The sequence below is a fragment of the Panulirus ornatus genome, chromosome 30 (assembly GCF_036320965.1).
Source record: "Panulirus ornatus isolate Po-2019 chromosome 30, ASM3632096v1, whole genome shotgun sequence".
Taxonomy (NCBI): domain Eukaryota; kingdom Metazoa; phylum Arthropoda; class Malacostraca; order Decapoda; family Palinuridae; genus Panulirus; species Panulirus ornatus.
This window is the reverse complement of record NC_092253.1, coordinates 3,132,690-3,152,438: the sequence shown is the minus strand read 5'-3', so window position 1 is coordinate 3,152,438 and position 19,749 is coordinate 3,132,690. Positions and strand designations below refer to the sequence as shown.

The 19,749-nt window shown below is 41.7% G+C and overlaps 1 protein-coding gene across 7 annotated transcripts in view; it reads right to left on the bottom strand.

Moving 5' to 3' along the window:
* mxt (Eukaryotic translation initiation factor mextil) overlaps positions 1-16,976 on the bottom strand; it is a 109,781-nt gene extending 92,805 nt beyond the window's left edge. For 5 of the 7 annotated variants that reach the window (XM_071679598.1, XM_071679597.1, XM_071679600.1 and 2 more), the window contains exon 1: positions 16,812-16,976. In XM_071679598.1, coding sequence (XP_071535699.1) covers positions 16,812-16,952 — 141 coding nt within the window. In that variant the 5' untranslated portion in view covers positions 16,953-16,976. Of the gene's footprint in view, positions 1-12,557; positions 12,834-16,811 lie in introns of those variants that run through there. The other 2 variants (XM_071679602.1, XM_071679605.1) reach the window with 2 other exon arrangements.
* Positions 16,977-19,749: the final 2,773 nt, after the last annotated feature.

The window sequence follows — 19,749 nt, the reverse complement described above, 5'->3', positions numbered from 1 at the left end:
AGAGGAAAAAAAAAATATAAGAAAAACTCATAACGGTCGATGATTTTAAGATAAACAAAAACACAAGAGAACAGTGTTTCTCATGAAGACCTGTTGGGGAAGCTGTCTCGGGGTGAGATCTTGTTGGGGAACCCGTCTAGGGAGAGAGCTTGCCAGGGAAGCTGTCTAGGGAGAGAGCCTTACGGAGTTAGCCGTCTGGTGTGAGAGACTGCTCGGGAACCCGTCTTCGGAGAGAGCCTGTCGGCCCCAGAGCTGACGGCTCAGCAGGGAGGGTACCCTGAGAGAACTAGGCTCGACTCCAGCTCTACCTAACCCATATCTACTGGATGCCAGGCGAATACACTTTCTCCGCTTTATGTTACAGGGAATTTCACTTTTATTCAATCCCTACGGAGAAGACACACACACACATTATATATATATATATATATATATATATATATATATATATATATATATATATATATATATATAAACACACACGCGTGTGTGTGTTTACTGTATGTTTACCTACTTATGCATTCGGGGAAGGAGGTTCGTGCTCGCGGGGCTCTTTGAAATTCCAAGCGGTTGTTGCATTACCTCCTCATTGCTTAACTCATTCCATGAGTCCACTCCGTAGGAACTTCCAGATTTTTCCGCCTTGTCATGGACCCTTCTAACATCAAGGAGCTGTTGTACGATAAGGTCGTCATGGCCTCTCTTGGATTTATATGTAGTTATCATTCCACTCATTATTGTCGCATTCGTAAAGACCCTCTCCTGCGCGTGTGCAGTAGGGTTCGCACTTGTCTAACGTAACAAGAGAACGTCAGTGGTAACACAATGCCCACTAGAACAATAGCAACATATATGTTTTCTTTGACATTCTCTTCGAAATAACTGTAATTCTTGTACACCTTGAGGATGAGGGTACGACACTTAAACGACTGTATGAGCCTAAGTCACGAGACTCACGACTGTACGACCCTTGAGCACATCGGTTCGACCCTTGGATATGATGGCCTTCAGGGTCAGATCACTGGCTAGGCTATCATACCCAAGGGTCGTACCACTGTGCTCCAGGGTCGGCACCTTCTTGCTGTTCAAGGCATTAATAATGATTATCAACCCCTCGAATATTACGATTTAACCTCGTAAGTACGACGACTTGCTTCACCATGTTCGATGACAACCTTACAGGTACTACAACTTTTTTCATAATATGTATATATATATATATATATATATGTCAATCTGAGCCAGGTACCCATCATATCGACCACATCCGAAGGGTTGACATTGTAAAGATTTCTGCAGCCAGGATTCGAACCAATGCGTTCGACCCTGGGTGGCTCGTTAACGCGTCACGGTCAGGAACGCTAACCAATACACCACGGTTACAAGTACGACACACCTAGTCACCAAGTACGATGACTTAAACCCCCTGAGAACTGGCTTGACTCCACGTGCACTGTCGGGATCACGCACCCAAACACCAAACTCGTCGACGAACCTAATGACCCTGGCGGTCGATAAGCCTAAAGCTCAAATAACTAACCAAGGACAATGTATCTCGACCCAACACCACCTTGGATACATATCAGGCTGGGAGACTCCGGGAAACTTGACTGCTGCCCACAGACTTATCGGACACATGGCCGACCCAGGCAATCGAGATGTACGTATGTCCGGTATAAACACAAGTGACCGCGACGGAGCACTATCTTGACGCATCGAACCGTGAAACGTCGCCGCTGCTTCCGTCCGGAGGCATACGTCAAGGACGTGCGTGTGTGTTTGTGTGAGTGTGTGGAGGAACCTCTACATAAATGTATCAATGTGTGTGAAGCCAAAAGACACACAGTCAGGAAGAAAAAACAAAAAGACAATATGAAGTAGATACTAGTCTATGGCCTGGAAAGTGATGGGAAACGATATGAGGGAAAGTTAAGAGGGAAACAGGTCTGGGGTGAGGACCAGTTGTTGTGGTCTTACGGCAACGCCCCCCCCCCCCCCCCCCTCCACGTCTCCGGGACGGCCCCAGACCGTACTGGTCTTAATTCCCCACCCACAGACAGACCGTACTAGTACGGTCCTACCACTGTCCGTGACGACCCAGACCTTGGATAATGTCAACTGCCTGCTCTCAACTTTCCATGTCTCCAACGTTTAGTTACTTCCAGGTGTCACCAACAAAAAAAAAAAATAATGATAATAGGAGCAAGCTGGGCGAGGTAGGGCGCACCGTGCCAGGATCATATGTCGCTTGCATTAACGTAATTAGAACATAGGAAACTGGTTAGTTAATAACCACTCTTTGTTGTTATGTAGGTTAGCAGTAGCTTCGTACGAAAGCCAATAAGTTAATGCATTTTCATGATAAAAAAAAAAATGGCCTCGGGAAATGTATGAGGGAATTGAGACCTAAGTATTTGTGTCTGTACATTAGGCACTGGTGTGTACAACATCACAATGATGGTACAGAAGAAGAAAGCAAGAACAGATAAGCCAAGGAACACGGCATCGTGTGGTAGATCAAGTTTTCTTTTTTTTTTCTTCTTTTTCTTAAATTTCCTGACAAGTGTCGTCCGGCAACCTTCATTTTCCTAGACTAGTTTTGTTAGTGGAGTTACGAGTTATTAGACATGAGAACGCAAAATCATTCATGTGAACGTAACAATCTAAGCGTGTAACCTATCGACAGAACTTTCACTCTGAATTATAAACCACGGTTAAGTGTGGACACATGAATCGAGAACGTGGCTGCTCAAGCCTATCAGAGAGAGAGAGAGAGAGAGAGAGAGAGAGAGAGAGAGAGAGAGTCTACTTTCTCATGGTTTCCTCACGGCTACCACCTACACCTATTTAAAGAGTAAGTTTTCTGCGTTTTCTTGATTCTTCTTTTTCCCATCTCTCATCCCTTTTATGTTCAAGGTTTTTCCTTGATGAGGACTTCCGTCCATGAGTGTCGCCTTTGTCATAAAAGGTAAAAAAAAAAAAAAAAAATGTAATTCTTATACTGATAAACATCATCACTTACCAAGGAGAGTGTAAGACCTGACCGAAAGGTTACGAACCTCACACACTCGACCTGTCGTCCTCCAGATAGAAAATGAAACTTTCACTTGACCTTCAAGTGTGACAGTGGCTGTTACTTTAACCCGCAGCTCCAGCAATCCTTCTAAATGTCTTCACACACTACCCTGGCGGCCTTCCACGATGGAAACTTTCATAAACCCATAACAAATGTTTCATGAGCACAAGATACTGGCATAGTAGTAAGTACGAATAAAAATGTCCTCCCTGTATGACGCTGCCGACCTGTTCCCATCCTTCCTACCCTTAGCAGTGATTTGCAGTATTCTGAGGTTAATCACTTCCTGAAGACCTACTTAGGTCGAGGACAATACAACAAATCACCGAGACTGACCTACACTACTTAATGAGAGTGTGAGCACAAGATCGCTAAACTCGGTGCTATTCAAAGGGCATCTGATACTATAAAATTCTTCTACACGAGTCTCAATACTTTTAATAACGGCCTGAAAACATCCAAGTGGTATAACAACTACAACAGCAAAACCAGGTGCAACACAAGCGTAAACTCTCCTTGTAATACACAGTTCATATTCGAATGATAATGTTCCTGTAAAGTATCGAGACTGCCGCACAGCATTTAAGGGATGCGTACTAGGTTCCTAAGCTTCTCCAGTTACATATATAACTTGGATATTATCTGTCGCCAAACTTAATGATGTCTTGGCTGACGACATTAATCTCAATAACCTCATTCCTTATGTGACGCAGTACACACATGACCACATTTCACAAACAAATCATGTTTCAACTCTACAAGAACTTCTTAAATGATGTGCCGCAGAATATCTTTTAAACAATACAGAATATCAATCTATAAAAAAAAAATCTTCGATAGCGTGTGTAAACTAAAAACCATAATTTATGAATGTTCAGCAGTAAACTGAACAAAAATCTGGGAAAACATGTAGCATTTATATGAAAGACCGGGCGAGTTTCTGAAAATGTAACTTAGCAATCCCCTCCCCCTCCCCCAACTTGAATTTACAGCATACGGCAACTTAGAACCTCAGCGCAGCCTATTGTTATCAACTACATGGTTAATACCGAAAATATTTGCAGTTGTCCCTGCACTCTCTCACACAAACCCCGGATGTTTTAGACAATGAAATTTCCTAGTTCTGAATAATGAATTACTACGACTATTTCATCCTCCTCTTTTATGTTCAAGTGAATAGGCACATGGCTACACTACCCAAACCGAGCACACAAACTCCCCATGGTAAAGCAAACATCTATTTTTGGGGTTGAAAACTTTCCAACGTATCCCCTGTGTCAAGGGCCTAGTGCTAATATTGACATCCGAACTCTTAAGGGCTGGTCATCTGAGGTCAACGTAAATTACGCAACTCTGGGGCACGTTGAAAAGACAGTTCAGGTCAGTATATGTGTGTGAACACTAATGCTGCCTCCCACAGTGTAAGCTAGGCTTAACTGGTACAAAGTCCCTTTATCACTATCTGAAAGTCCACAACATTTATGAAAAGCTAAACTTCTTTTTCCACGTGTTATCCCTCAAAAGTTTCGTGATCCTGTGTAAGTGCATCAGATTCTCATGAATTGAATTCTATTTGCATGTTCTGCTCATTTCTTCCCCCCTCTCCTAAATAATAAAAATATAAACTATAAAGATGAAGACAGGACAGTAAAGCAGAATGCTCCTCCCAACCCTCCTCTACCCCTAGCATATGTACCTAAAGAAAAAATAACTGAAAATACGCCACGTATTAACTAAAATATACGAAATTGGAAATCTTATAAGGACAAATGGAAAACACTGACTTTAAATACAATCACCGGATGCTCTTGGGGGACTTTAGCCACTACATGCATGGTATACAGTAATTACAGAAAAGGCTATTCATATGACGATCAAAGTCATGAAGGTATTTGTCTAGCAGTGTTTTAAGCGTATTGACATTCCTCACTTTGAGAATATGATTGATTTTTATAGAATTACTGGAGTAAAAAAATCCCCGCGTCTGTGTTACACATCTTTCCATTTTGATTTATATAGTTACATCTAGTCACTGTATCGAACGTGAAGACATTACCTTGAGTGGTATTATGGAAATTGTGTAATATTTAAGAAATATTCAGTCATAAGAGAGAGCGGGTTTAACAGAACTAGAGAAACTAGTCCAGCCAATAATCAATATCATTCTGTCGTCATCTGATTACAGGCTTTCACTCTAAGGCCAACAGACAGCTCACCCTAGATCAGATTAAAACAAAGCAGCGACCTTGGCGAGGTTGGTTTCATCAGGGGTGCAGAGAGCGTGGCGAGAGACGTCGGGTGGGAGATTCCTGCATGACTCCCGCCAACTCGCCGCCTCTGCCCCACCCCACAGCCAAAGCATGGGATGGCAGGAGTCTAGCGCAGAAGATATGGGTTTAAGCAACGGGTCCGTACTCTTAGTTTTAGGTATGGTTTCCGCAAGAAAAGGTAATTTGGTCTTTTATTTTCAGAGAATAAACGCAGGAAAAGCTACCGATATTACCGGCAAGTTCTTACCGTTCCGACATTAATCCTTTGAGCATAACAGCACGACCTCCGCATATGATGACCTAACACTAAAAAAGCAAATAAACACACGCTGTAGGGCGGCTAACCCGAAGCCGACAGATTGGTGAGTGCACGGTCATGGTTTCTCTCAGCAGCACCTTCGTCAAGACTTCTAGGCCACTGTCTTATAAGGCGACTCCCTACACCTGTACGACTTCACGAATGTGATCACAACCGGAACCAAAGCGTTGCGAGGGACGGGCACCCACCACCACCACTGGTCTGTGATGGCATCATTCCCGTTGTTCCACATGATATAGAAGTTTGTTTGGGAATCATTTACGTCTGCCGGTAGAAAGACAAGCAGTTTGTCCTTAGTATGGTAGGGGAGGGGGTATCTCTCAAGACCATGAGAGATAGTATCAAGATAATGTAAAGGCACAGGAGCATTAGCACGAAATGCATCTCTCTGTCAATGGATGCTAGGCTTGAGATTTTTTTTCTTCTGAATATATACATAACAAAAACAGTTGAACCCTGTCACGTTGCACATCTCCATTCAAAATTATGCTAATTTAGAAAATTAGACGTACGGTCATCCTTTCACACCTCACAAAACCTCGTGGCTGCCTTTCAGCAGTCACGTGTCTATAGTTTGGTATGTCTAAGTATAGGAAAACGAGAGCTAATTCTTAGAGGTCACGTGTCAGTGCAAGAAGGCCTCCGTTGGTGCTTAAGGAAGGAAGCCTCACGCTGTCATGACGCCAGAGGTTTTTGTGGATCGAGTTAGGTTAGATAAGAACGTTCTATATCAAGAAATCTTCTGAAATACATAAATTCACCTTGTTAGTCTCTCTTGTACAGTTTCAGATCTATCTTGTCTTCACTGAAAAAAAAGTATAAAGTGACTAGTCCTATAAAGGCCATTGAGGACGACGATATGTCTTAGATATGATGGCCTAGTACCTTTAGAGGATCATGTCAAAGTTCACGTCGTGTTCGAGGGGTGAACAGCACCTCTTAGCCTCCTTGGCCCACTTTTCAACTGAAAGCCAATGCATTTGTCCACTTTTTACGTCAATGCCTCATTTTCTAAGATCACTGAACCTGACTTTCAATTTTTTTAAGCTAAGGGATGAGATTACACCATTACTCCCAACTTATCACCTGCGGTAAAATATCCTGAATTGTTGTAGTAGTAATAATAATAATGATAATGATAATAATAATAATAATAATAATAATAATAATAATAATAATAAATCATTATTATCATTATTATTATTATTATTATTATTATTATCATTATTATTATTATGATTATTATCTCGTCTCGGAGAAGTAGCATCAGGAACAGGTGACTGATCTTTACAGGAAAACATATTCACTTGGCTCCTTCAACTGTAGCTTCGTTTGAAAAGTAACAATACTGTAAGGAAGAATGTCTAGCCTCACAATTAACGCCCACCTAGTCGCCTTCAAAGACAAGCAGGAGATACGCGGGCAGTATTCTTTCCCACCTATACTCTGGGATAATAACAATGATAATAACATGGTGCTTCCGTTATGGACTGCAACGGTTCAGAATTGGCCTTTAAAAAGGATGAGAGGCTAGGCTTGTAGAGTCCTTTATCGGCGCCACTTCACAAACCCAGTCGCTTTGACGTGCACTGCGTGTGCCTAACCTTAATCCCAAAGGGGACCACGACCACACTATGAACAAAATCGGCGTGGGCAACCCGACTGGCTTACTAATACCAGTGCATTTAGTCAGTCAATCAAGCAAACAACTCGCCTCAGACCACGAGAGTGACGCTCTGGCACGCGAACCCCAAACGGGGGCCCGTGGGCTTTTTCCATCATCAGGAGCAACCCACTTAAGATTATGACCCCTTTCTCGGCTGATAAGGGCCATGTAAAACCGTGTTGTCACCCGGTTCCCCTCCAAAGCGCAACTCAACCACGACAAGCGCCTACTTCCTTCCGCACTTCGGAAACCTCGGTGACGCCGGCTCCCTCCTGCCGCACCGGCGGCAAAACTGCGCCTCGGCGACGCCTTTTCACTCCCACTGTTCTACCTCAGGACATCGGACGCACTACCTTTCTTCTACAGAAGCGCCATGAATCCAAACGACTACTCATCTCTTCAGCTGGAACCCTTCCTGACCCTCTCTTCTGCCTTATTTCTCATCTTACGTAATTCTTCATCACTTGCAGCAGCTCGCAATGAGCAGCGTCACTTCCGTACTAAATAAAATATCTTGTGTTAACCATGTGTCTTGACCCCTCTCTCAAGTCTATCACGGCCAGATAGATATTAGGCAAACCCGAACACCCGTTTAAGGCTTATAAAAATGGATTCTCCAAACCACCAGTTTTTTCATAATTAAATCATTTCTACTAACCGGTGCACGAGGTGTTGCCTGTATATGAGGCATAAAAAGGAGCCAGAAAGCCCATTCAACGGCCGGGATATATTCCCTCGGGTATTTAGAAAAAAAGGAAATGCATTTTTATAACCTGGTGTTAAGTTTTAGTGAGAGTGGCGAAGCAAGCGTAGTGGCGGTGGGAAGCACGTGTGCCCCACACACACGGTGCCAGACGGTGGTGTGAGCCACTGTGCCAGCCAGCCAGCCTGTGGCACGCCATGGTACACCTGGTATAAATACCTACACCATCGCGCTTCCCCCACCCCACCCAATTTCCTACCTCCCTAAACCTTCCGTTTTCTTCCCTACCCTCTCTCCCCTCACTCACTCTACTAACCTGGTTTTATTATATATTTCTTTCTTTCTTTCAAACTATTCGCCATTTCCCGCGTTGGCGAGGTAGCGTTAAGAACAGAGAACTGGGCCATTGAGGGAATATGCTCACCTGGCCCCCTTCTCTGTTCCTTCTTTTGGAAAATTAAAAAAAAAAAAAAAAAAATAATGAGAGGGGAGGATTTCCAGCCCCCCGCTCCCTCCCCTTTTAGTCGCCTTCTACGACACGCAGGGAATACGTGGGAAGTATTCTTTCTCCCCTATCCCCAGGGATATATATATATATATATATATATATATATATATATATATATATATATATATATATATATCGAAAGTTCCGGTCACGGACATGAGTCCTCATCGGGGCCAGGTTATGAAAATAAAAATGAGCTACACAGATAAAGGAGTGAAAAGATACGTCTCTATGAGTTTTTGAAGAAGTGGAAGACTACCTTTTAACATGGGACAAATCGTAGCTGGTTTGTTAAACATGAGAAGGTGGAGCCATCCACAGTTCGACGGTGTTGGGAATAGGAACACATTTCAGTCCCCAGCGATCACGGGACGCGGAGCTTGCACAGAATGGCGTGATTAGCCAATGGCGGGGGGCGCACATACTGGCAGTTCTCGGGAGCAGTAAACAAATGTAATGTCGAAACGGTATGGCAAAGGGATGGATGGTGGTGCTACAGAAGCATGAAGAGATACTTCTGGCCAGGGAAACGTGTCAGAGGACGAAAAGAGATAGTCACACTTCCTTAGGATAAAGGAACCATTCGCGTCAGAGATAATATACTTCTGATGAGTTCATGAGGATATGAGGCCGAAATATATGGAATCCGAAGGAAGGAAAGTTTTCAAAGTCCCTTGCCTGATCGGCAAGAACAGATATGTGCTTTCAATAGTAACTTCTGCCAAAAGAGCGGAAGAGTTCTCATAGAAAGTTGAGAGTTTCCGTAAAATAATGCAGTCACTGCAATCAAAATGCCACAATTGGCTTTTAGAAAGGCCGAAGTAAGAAGGCCTGGAAGGGAAAGAGTCGTTTACAGAAATGTGGCCAGATGAGCCAAATGGGAGAGCCTGTTTGGCTGAGGTGAGCACGTGCGATGGACATCCACGCGACGATGTCGCTCAACCCAGGGAACACCCCCATCTGATACAGTGAGTGGAGGACAGAGTGGCAAGAAATCATTGTTTTCCTGGGCTGTGCCGGTGTGAGTTGTGCATGGGGGGGGACAGCCTCAGCTCATCAGGTCGGTCACCTCCCGGGCATCCGCACATGACAAAGGAAAGGGCACACCTTCCAAGATGTATTATATTTTCCTTCCCAAAACTATGCACTTTCTTACGTCAACCCCTTTTCATTTTTTTAGTCAGTTATACTTATTTTACCTTTACCTCTCTCCTTCAACCTTTCTTTCCTCACCTGTTAGTTTTCGTCTCATACTGAATATCTTTTTTTTCTATTTCTTCTTCCTTCACCGCATTGTCTTTAACCTGTTCATGACCATTTTCCTTCTTAATGCTTCTCTTTCATCTCCTTACTTTCACATACTTTCTGTGATCCAATCCCGTCTCCCTTCCTGTCTCTTTTCCCTCATCTAAAACCTCCATATCTTCTTCCATTAGTTAGACACCTTCTTCCTACAGAACGGGGGAGGGGGGGGGGGGGGGGAAGGCTCTCAGACAATCATGGACCCTCATGAACAACCAAGAGCCATCATGGCCATCCTTGGGCCATCATGACCACAGAGAACTAACGACCTGGGAAGTATGTTGATAACTAGAAGACCTCGAGGACAAGATGACCTCTTGAATTACTTAGTGCCAAGCGAGCGAAGAGAGGTTCAATAGAATGGCCAGACGACCTTGTGGACATGGAGCCATCCTGAACGTCCACGGACCCTTACAGGTGATAAAAAAAAAAAAAAAAACTCAAGAACAGCCAGGATATCCAACAGACGACCTATGGAGCCTCAAAAAGACTGCCAGGAGTTTGTGAGACACCTGCAGGCGTAAATGCTCTTTTGAAGGACAAGAATCCTCCAACTAGACTAGGTTATCTCGTGAACAGAAGCCATGATGGATGAACAAAGTCTCTCATCTCAAATGCATAAAACCACACGCCTACATGCTATACAGCGTCTCTACCTTACGTAAACGCACTCAAACGTCGGTATATAATCCTAGTAAAATAGATTAGGTTAGTAGCACAATTCACGTGAAAAACAATTTCTGGATCAAGTAAGTATATAACGAAACCCCGCACTTCATGTTCGGGGTGAGTGCATGTCTCGCTACGTGCAGTACGTGATGGACGGGTGGGCGACGCTATGCTACGGTGTTGTCAACCTCTACCGCCACACGTCCTACGGCGGAGCCGAACTTCCGTAAAATTTCATCATTTTCGCTTAATAGTTTTTTGTGCTTCATGAAGCACACCTCTGTCCCTCCAAGCTCTGTAACAATTCACATTGCTGTCATGTAAACTGACAACATAAATCACTCACACTGCCAGACATAGCCCTAGCCCTATTGTACCAGCAGGTACAATAAAAGACGAGCATGGCTTCCAGCCCCTGGCAGCTCTGCATACCCAAAGCGAGCAATCATTTCCATACACTACTGGCTCGCTTGGTTCGAGAAATATGAACAGTATCATCTCTACTAGCATCTAAATAAAACACATTATGAACACAAAGGAGACTTTTCCCCATTACATTTAACAATACTCTGCGTACGCAGAATCTTCACCACAACCGTCTGGCAACACTGTAAGATGCAGTAAAACAGAAGAGCTCTCTCTCGACTTCACTACTTTCACTAACAATTTACTACACGCGTACCTCAGTTTAAGAACTTCCATCAAAAACTCACGCCACCTCTTAAGTACTTATAGTCTAAATAGGACTCGTACTTGACGAAAAGTGCTTTTGCTTGATGAGGAATCCCAACGACTTTATCAAGATAATAATAATCAACTCCTCAAATCCTTTTTCTTTTTTTTTTTTTTGACGATACAGAAACAGATAATGAAAAGATTAAGATCCTTCCCCAAGCACGTAAGCCCCGTCGTGACAAAATACATTTTGACAAAAAATCTTAATGATAGCATGCCCCTTGATATGAGGGCCTACCCTTTGACAAAGCCAAGATCATCATAACCATAAGTCAGGCCGTCGTGCTCAAGGGACCAAGGAACAGATGATGAAACAATACCACAAGCACCTAGTAACAGTGCTACTTGGTGATAGGACTAGGATCCCATTACTCCTCACTTTTTCACAAAATACAGGAGCCCAGTTCTCATTAATTTTTCACATAGATAAAATTGAATTGACGCAAAGTTCAAATATGAGGCTCAGACGTAGTACCATACCTTCCTTAAAAGAACAATAAGAATTAAATACCGTAAATGTAATCTAAAAAAAAAAGTTTCGTGTTACTCGTCTAGTGATTTACATAAATAACCGTCAGTGAGCTGTGTTAGCATCGCCTGGAGCACCGAACTTTCACTGGCCACCCCCTCAACTTTCTCCCGTGACGAGCATCTGCGGTCTGCGGTCCTCAACACATTTATGTTCCTAAACTAGACTCGAACATTTTTTTATCTTCAGAGTTGCTGCAATAGCTCATCAGGTTCAATGTACGAATTCATTCAATATTCCCTTAACCCTGTACCTCGGCATCCCCTCTGTAACCTAACTCATACATGTTAATCTACTATCCATACATGTGAGAAGTAACCCACTGAAGACGGTGCTTGTATCTGCGTACTTAATCAATGACGCACTTGATCCAAACTGAAACCGAAATCATATATTACTCTATTGTCCATATATATATATATATATATACTTTGTTCGTTGGGCATTACGTTTATCACCTATCATGTTCATTAAGACCGCCTGCGTTAATTCAACCTATATTCACCCTCCAAAACCTTCATCTTTGGGTGTTCTTACAGAATTCTAAGATCACATCCCTATACATTCGGCTAACGTAGGTTTTACATCCTGCTTGTACTTCGATGTACGTACCGAACACGTGAGGCCGTCAACCCTTCTGTGAAACTTGCCTCATACACACCTATAATTGTGTTGCACTTGTACATTCGAGTTTGCTGGCTGAGTGACCATAATGTCTTGCCCACGCCGCCGCAGGTCACCTGGTAAATAATGATAAAACTGTGTATCACCTTTACTTACCACATCACAATACGGGTCCAGCTGCATGGTCGTAACGTTGGGTTTCTTCGTTATGCCACTCAATGTCACCCTCACTTATCAGCAGAGAACCAAGTCTCAGATTCAGAGAGAGGGATCCTTCCTTGGCAAGTGGGTGAGCTGCACTTCACATATAAACAAGCGGAACGTAGGAGGGTACCACGGCACAGCGTGTGGACAGAGACGAGTGAACGGAGAAACGTAGCTCCCAGCACCGAGTAGAGCCTGTCCCACCAGCGAGGCGGAGCCAACTCAGCCAAGGCCCGCGCCCAAACCACAGTAGACTACCCGCCGCCCGCCCACCTAGGTTAACCTTCCTGCATTTCAATACCCACCAGTGACGCTAAACTAAGAGCCGGATAATTCGTACCTCTTGAAAAGTTCTTAGGTACCACATTTTTCTTATACCATAAACACCCATGCAGCCATTCTATCCAAGACTGTACGCCCCCCCCCCCAAAAAAAAAAAAATGGAATTTCTACCAATTCATTTAATCGTTAGAAAGTGTAAATGTGTAAATAATCCCAACATGAAAACATGTGAATGAATCACATATTTTGGCTTCTGTAACATCTACATGAAACTCATCCAGTACCTAAGTAAAACAGGTGACGAGCTCACCAAAGTTGGCTTACTGAGCAGTAAATAGCCTCTCCGCTGCAGACGGTTTTTGAAAATCAACTCTACCGTAGGAAGTCTCCAATTATCTTTGTATCATGATTTTAGACTGACGGACCACAATTTCATGAAACAAGTTACCTCTTCTGAGTATCCCCTATCAATATATTATTCTTTTAAGAAAACTGATAGATTAACACACAAGACTGCCAAAAGTTACCGTCAGAAAGAAGTTGGATAACTGACACAAGATCAAGAACATTCAACTTTACTCCCCTGCCCAGCGAGGATGAAAACATTACCAGGCAAGGAAAGGAACACGGTGATTGCAAGTGTTGAAAAAAAAAGTTCAGGCTCTCCTCCCGCAGCCTCATTTGGACATGTGGTACGCTGCCGTGCACTCTTGGACCAAGAGGGTGGGGAAGCCGTAGCCTTTTGAGTACCCTGTCTCTTTTGGGGGATTTTCCGTCCCAATCAAGAGCTTTAAGGGGGCAGCCGGGGCATGTACCCGATTTTTTTTTTTTTTTCAAATACTGCTTTCTGAAAGCTGTCATATAACGGTTGGGACTAAGGGCTCCACTTAGCAGTCGGGGCCTTACGTTGTTATAAAGCGTAACGAAGAGCCGGCCCTGCCCGGACCTTATGCTGGTATCATACAAAAGTTACAGTTGAGGAGGGTAACTGAACACATCCGAGGCTTATATATATATATATATATATATATATATATATATATATATATATATATATATATATATGCAGCTATGAGGCTGTGCTGCAATCAGAAGGAAGGAAATGATGGACTCCTTTGGAGCGAGAAGTTTCTCCCTGCCCCAGGGAGGTAACTTTTCACTTGTAGTGTAACTACTAACAGGAAGAGTCCGGTAACACCTATATGAACAAATCTTTTTCATCCTCGTTTGCCGTTTCTCGCGTTAGCAAGGTAGCGTTTGGGTGATTAATTTATTTAAGGAAAATAAACTACTATTTTTCCTACTTTTGTTTCTAGCGTGTTCAGAGCGGATCGATCACCTTAAAGACACTAGCCCGGGTCAGCGCCTTTGTAATGAGGGCAGAGAAGCTCGATGGCCGTGTACTGAAAAGAGAGGTCAACGCCCGAGCGATGAAGACAAACACGGGATAGGCCACTCTCTGACCTATAACGAAATGGGGGCAGTGCTCCGTAAAATACCTTAACTTAGGCCTTTGGATTATTATATGGGATGTCTAACAGATGAATATAGAAATAAGGGGTAAACCCGATTTATATCTAAGGAGTTGGTACCAAAGTACATAGAAAACGGAAGAAGGTTAGTGACCGAGCTGTGAAGACATGGTGCGTGGAGTCACTGCGAAGCGAGCAGGGGAGTAACAAGTGTGAAGTCAACAGAGTAGCGCCTGTACACGATGGTGATGTGTCCAGGCACTGCAAACACGGAGTCACGGCCAAATCTGACGAGGCTCCGGCCCACCACTATGTGCTGCTAAAAAGGGCCAAATGTTAAATGTCTCATTTAATTCAACCAATGTGTGATAAAGAAACTGAACGCACTATATGTGCAAAATCTACACATACTGTGGGGAAACAAGGAAGATAGAACAGAAAAAAAACATGGAAAAGACGCGCTACTTCCAAATATAGTCCCTTCTCACGCTTACCATCTATCTTTTAACAATTAGGATCAACAAGATCTACAATGACAATACAATTCTTATAATAACTATAAAAAAAAATTAAGGCTAAAGAACTCAAGACCCGCCTGTGACGTGATAGAAGAACGTTTGACGATATTGTTAAGTAGGAGGAGAAAGCAAGAACAACATAAGCTACGGACAGCGCTGTTCTTGTTGGGGCAACTTTTTTTATGGGCAACACAAAAAAACTAGAATTGTACGAACAATAGCGGCGATATCCCTGAGCTGCAGTATTTGCATGTATGGGGCACAGTATCTTACTGGTTTCTGACGGTGAGAATGAGTATCAAGTGAAAATATGTATCCAGGAGACTACAATACGAACATGATCCGCCGCTCTGGGAACAGCCTAAGTTCGGCAGCATGAATAAACGCAGTCAGGTTTGGTCTAGATCTTTCAGGCAAATCATTAACAGAACCAAATAACGATCCCTACGGAAATCCATTAATTTTCTCAGTCTGAGAGAACATCTTTGGCTTATATTGTCCTTCCCTCCTGCTGGATAGCTTTCCTTCCATTGTCTTGCGAGATAATCAGCTCTTATCAAATGGCCTCGTGATATACATTTTTTCTAGCTTGATTTCACTTGTTAATGTTAATCTATACTTTAGTATGGCATCACCGACACCTGCAAGAGGCACTACATTTCTTTCCTGAGTTCGTTTCAATCTACGATACTAACTTGTTGACTGGTTGACAAAGTATCTCCTCGGCAAGGCAGAGGCTAAGCCATGGCACTCATGAAGCCTATCACTGCAGTTATACATGAGATGGGTATTCACCAAGCGTGGTATAATCTGGGCCGCAATGTTCAAGGGACTTGCACAAAGCGATTTTTAATGGTGTTCTGTGTGAATACGTTATCTCTTTGGGAAGAAAAAATCCTGAGGTCGAAGCGTTTTCCGATACATTCTCGTAAAGCACAATAACAAATGAATCATTCTTACCCATGAATAAGTATACAACACAAGCACCTGTAAGTTCCTTTCTTTGCAACGACTCCTCTGATTGATATTCCAACGCGTAAGAGAACCCTAACTGATAAATACAAAGTAATGGAATACTATCAAACATATTACATCTAAGTCACAACTGGATGAGGTGAGTAATCAGCTTACAACAAACCGGATAACTCTTCTTACGTCATTCCCCGACTAGCCGAGGTGGGTGAAAGTGACGCAAGGAGCGAGTCTGTCAAGTTCGGATTCTTACTAATTATAAAACAGGAGCTTGACTTTATGTCCATCACAATTCATTTAACAATTGCAAATAAGATATATCACACCAAATACATGCATACATTATATATATATATATATATATATATATATATATATATATATATATATATATATATATATATATGAAAATGGGTCAGAGCAAATTATATCTTAGTTTGCTGCTGGCATGAAAGGAGATAGAGAGATTCAAGGGATACAAACATCAGGAAAATGTATCTGGTCTTAGAACTACCTTTACCACCTGAAGGGTCTTAAAAGATTTTGTCGGTTTGTTGGATATGTCTTGACGATGACAGCTTTAAAGACCCCGATGGCTAATAATAGCCCAAAAGCCCAATCAAATATCCAACCAACATGAGAAATATGAATATTGTAAAGTCAGCTGCTGCTATATACAGTAAACGACTTCACGTATCAATATCAACAACACAACGCATAAACTAGCATTTGCATCCATAACAATCATGAAACATGTAAACTCTTTTCAAAGATACCATAAAAATCAAAATATGTTTCAGCTGATGAATAATTCGGAATAAATATCATATATCATTCGGTAATTCTGAAGTCTAATCCCTACCCAAATAAACTTCCTTTCACATTAAGTGAAGTATGTGCTTCCTCTGGCATTACAACTGAGGCACCGAAAAACAAAACAATTTGGGGATCATATTGCATACCTTTCGAACTTCTTTACTAAACACCCGTAGCTTGCGTACAATGCCACGTCGCACTTGTGCTGCCATAATGAGTAGACTTCGAGGAAACCGTTCAGAGAAAATCACAAATACAACAAAAACAGTTACACCACCACCATCCATGGAGCCCGACCTCTGGACCTGTCACCTGATGTCTCTGGACAGAGACCACTGACGTAGAGTGAACTAAAAGTATAAATTCCATTGAATATGGGACGAAAGTAATGTAATTTTAAGGAATGAGAAATCCTAAATTTATTTTCAATAAAAATGAATTATGGTAAAAGTTTCTGGTGTTAAAATGTAGTGATTATAGTTGGTCCAATCTTGTGTTGACAGATCCATCAGACAGTACTCAGATCAAACCTGAGCAGTTATGGCTTGGTAATTACATTTAATTTGCCATTAGAATGAATACACCAAAAGTAGTAAGGTTCATGAATAAAAAAAATGAGACTAAAATGGAAATAGCATGCTTAGAATTCGCTGGAAAAAAAAATTGGCTAATGTTACCGAATATGAAACAAAAAAATGTATATAAAAGGAATCGGATCCAGACTGGCTCGTCGCATTGTACTTATGATTAGTCGGGTCAAACTAATTTAAACCATCCAGGCTAGTAGTAGGGAACATACAATCGTTTGGATATACATTAAAAGTTCAATTTCTTTTCCTATAAGCCAAAGAAAAATCGGATCACCTAAGTTAGATTGGTTGAGGTTTATACCCAACTTTACCAAAGAAAACAAAGGAAAGGGGGTGGGGGAGTGATCTCCAGATTATCCGAAAGTCTTATGAATGTATAATTTCTACATCCTATTTTCTAATATCGAATTGTACTTATTTTGAACAGTTGTGATGGAAACCCATGCAGCGGCGGCGGTGTAGAAATACTAGCTTCTCTTCCTGACAGTTAATAGGTTACTTTCTCACCTCGGACTGTAGGTTCTTATTGAAATAAATGCATGTGGTAGTCGACAAGAGCGGTCCCAAATAGTCTTACACCACTATATAAACAACATAGCTTATTAAACTGCAATAGTGACTATGTAAATCACAGCTCAGCAGGAAAACCATTAATAAGCTCTTCCCAAAATCCTAACCTTATCCTATGTATTCACCGTCTGCTGGTAAACCGCACAGTATTGACAGTCAAGGGAAAAGACTGGCTCTTGCTGCTTATCATAATCTCTGCTTTGAGACCATTTTGCACTGTCTACCTGATAAAAGCTTGTGTCAAATTGCTATAGATGTGATGAATTTTTAATGAACAATGAAATAACATTGTTTCGCCCATATCAAAATGTCTCTAAACACACCCAAAAAAATTGTATTCACTCTTACATTGAGCTATGGACGAATTATACCGTCGTTTCTCTTTCAATAATATTCTCATGCTGCCCTTCTAGTTTGCTTACGTATCCCAAACTATTTCTTTTATATATCTTATTTTATCCCATTCATTTTTGATAACTGACCCTCTTGGGTTAGCAACTTTCCTTACAAGTAACATTAATTTTCAATGCCATACTTACTTTAAACGAATGTTATCTAAATATTTTCCCTTTCCAATCCTCCTTCACCATAGCCGTTAAGTACCTGACCTTTAGTCATAAATTAATATTCAATATACAAGTATGAGCTGGATGTACTGCTTACATTAATATTCCTAGTCATCATACAAATAAATTTTCTCTTCAATCATTTTCAAGATACTCCAGATATTTTGTTTCACTTTAGTACTCTTTATTTCATCTGCTTTTCCATCAACTTTATTAAATGATAAAGCCAAGCATTAACAGTTTGGTAGGGTGTGTGAAAAAATGAAGTTGGGAGTAAAAGTGAATAAAAGCAAGGTTATTAGGTTTAGTAGAGTCAATGGATTGGTTAGTCTTGGTGTGAGTTTGGAGAAATGTTGGAGACAGAGAAGTGAATAGATACCTGGGAATAGATATGTCAGCAAATGGAACCACTGGGGCAGAATTGAGTCTCAGGGAGGCTATAGGAGCAACATTCTGGAAATGAAATACTTGAGGACAATATGTGGTGTGAGGTGATTTGATTGTAATGAAAGGGTAAGAGAGAGGTGTGGTAATAAAATCAATGTGCTTGAGAGATCTGAAGAGGGAATCCTGAAATGGACTGGGCATGTAGAGAGAGAGTGAAGAAAGGTTGACAAAGAGGGTATGTTTAAGAAATGGAGGAAACAAGGAGAATGGGTTGAAAAAATTGGAGAGTGGGATGCAGTCACTAAGATTTTAAATGATTGGGGCCTGAACATGAAGGAGGGTAAAGACGGGTGCAAGGGATACACTGAAACACTGTAAATGGACTGACCCAGGGTATGTGAAGCTTCCAGGGTAAACCATGGAAAGGTCTGTGGGGTGTGTATGGTTTCGGTGCATTACACGACACCTAAAGAATGGATGCTAGCAGATGTGGCCTTTGTCTGTTCCTGGTGCTACCTCACTCATGCAGAAAACAGCAATCAAGTACGAAAAAAAATAATAGTTTAAGCATGTAACCATTCTCTTATCAAATATGCTTACTACATGACATCCTATTTCTGACACTAATGTACCTTTGTTTCTTTAAGCTATTTTCAACATCCTTTCCGTTGATTATCCTTTTGCAACTTTTACTGTTGTCTTCTGCACTTTTGGGTCTTCAACTTTCCAAATCTTCCTAACTTTTTCTTCCCCCTATCAACCTATACCATCATTCATAATCCCTCTCACTACACAACTGTTATCAATGTTAAGATGTAAGAAAGCACTGTAACTGGACAAAACCTTAACCTTCACTACTTCTATCTAATTAATGCTCATTATCCTTCGATAAACTGTTATGTAATAAATTCTTCAAGTGAGGAATGAAATTGGTGATGTTTAGAAATAAAAAAGGAATAAACAAAACTAAA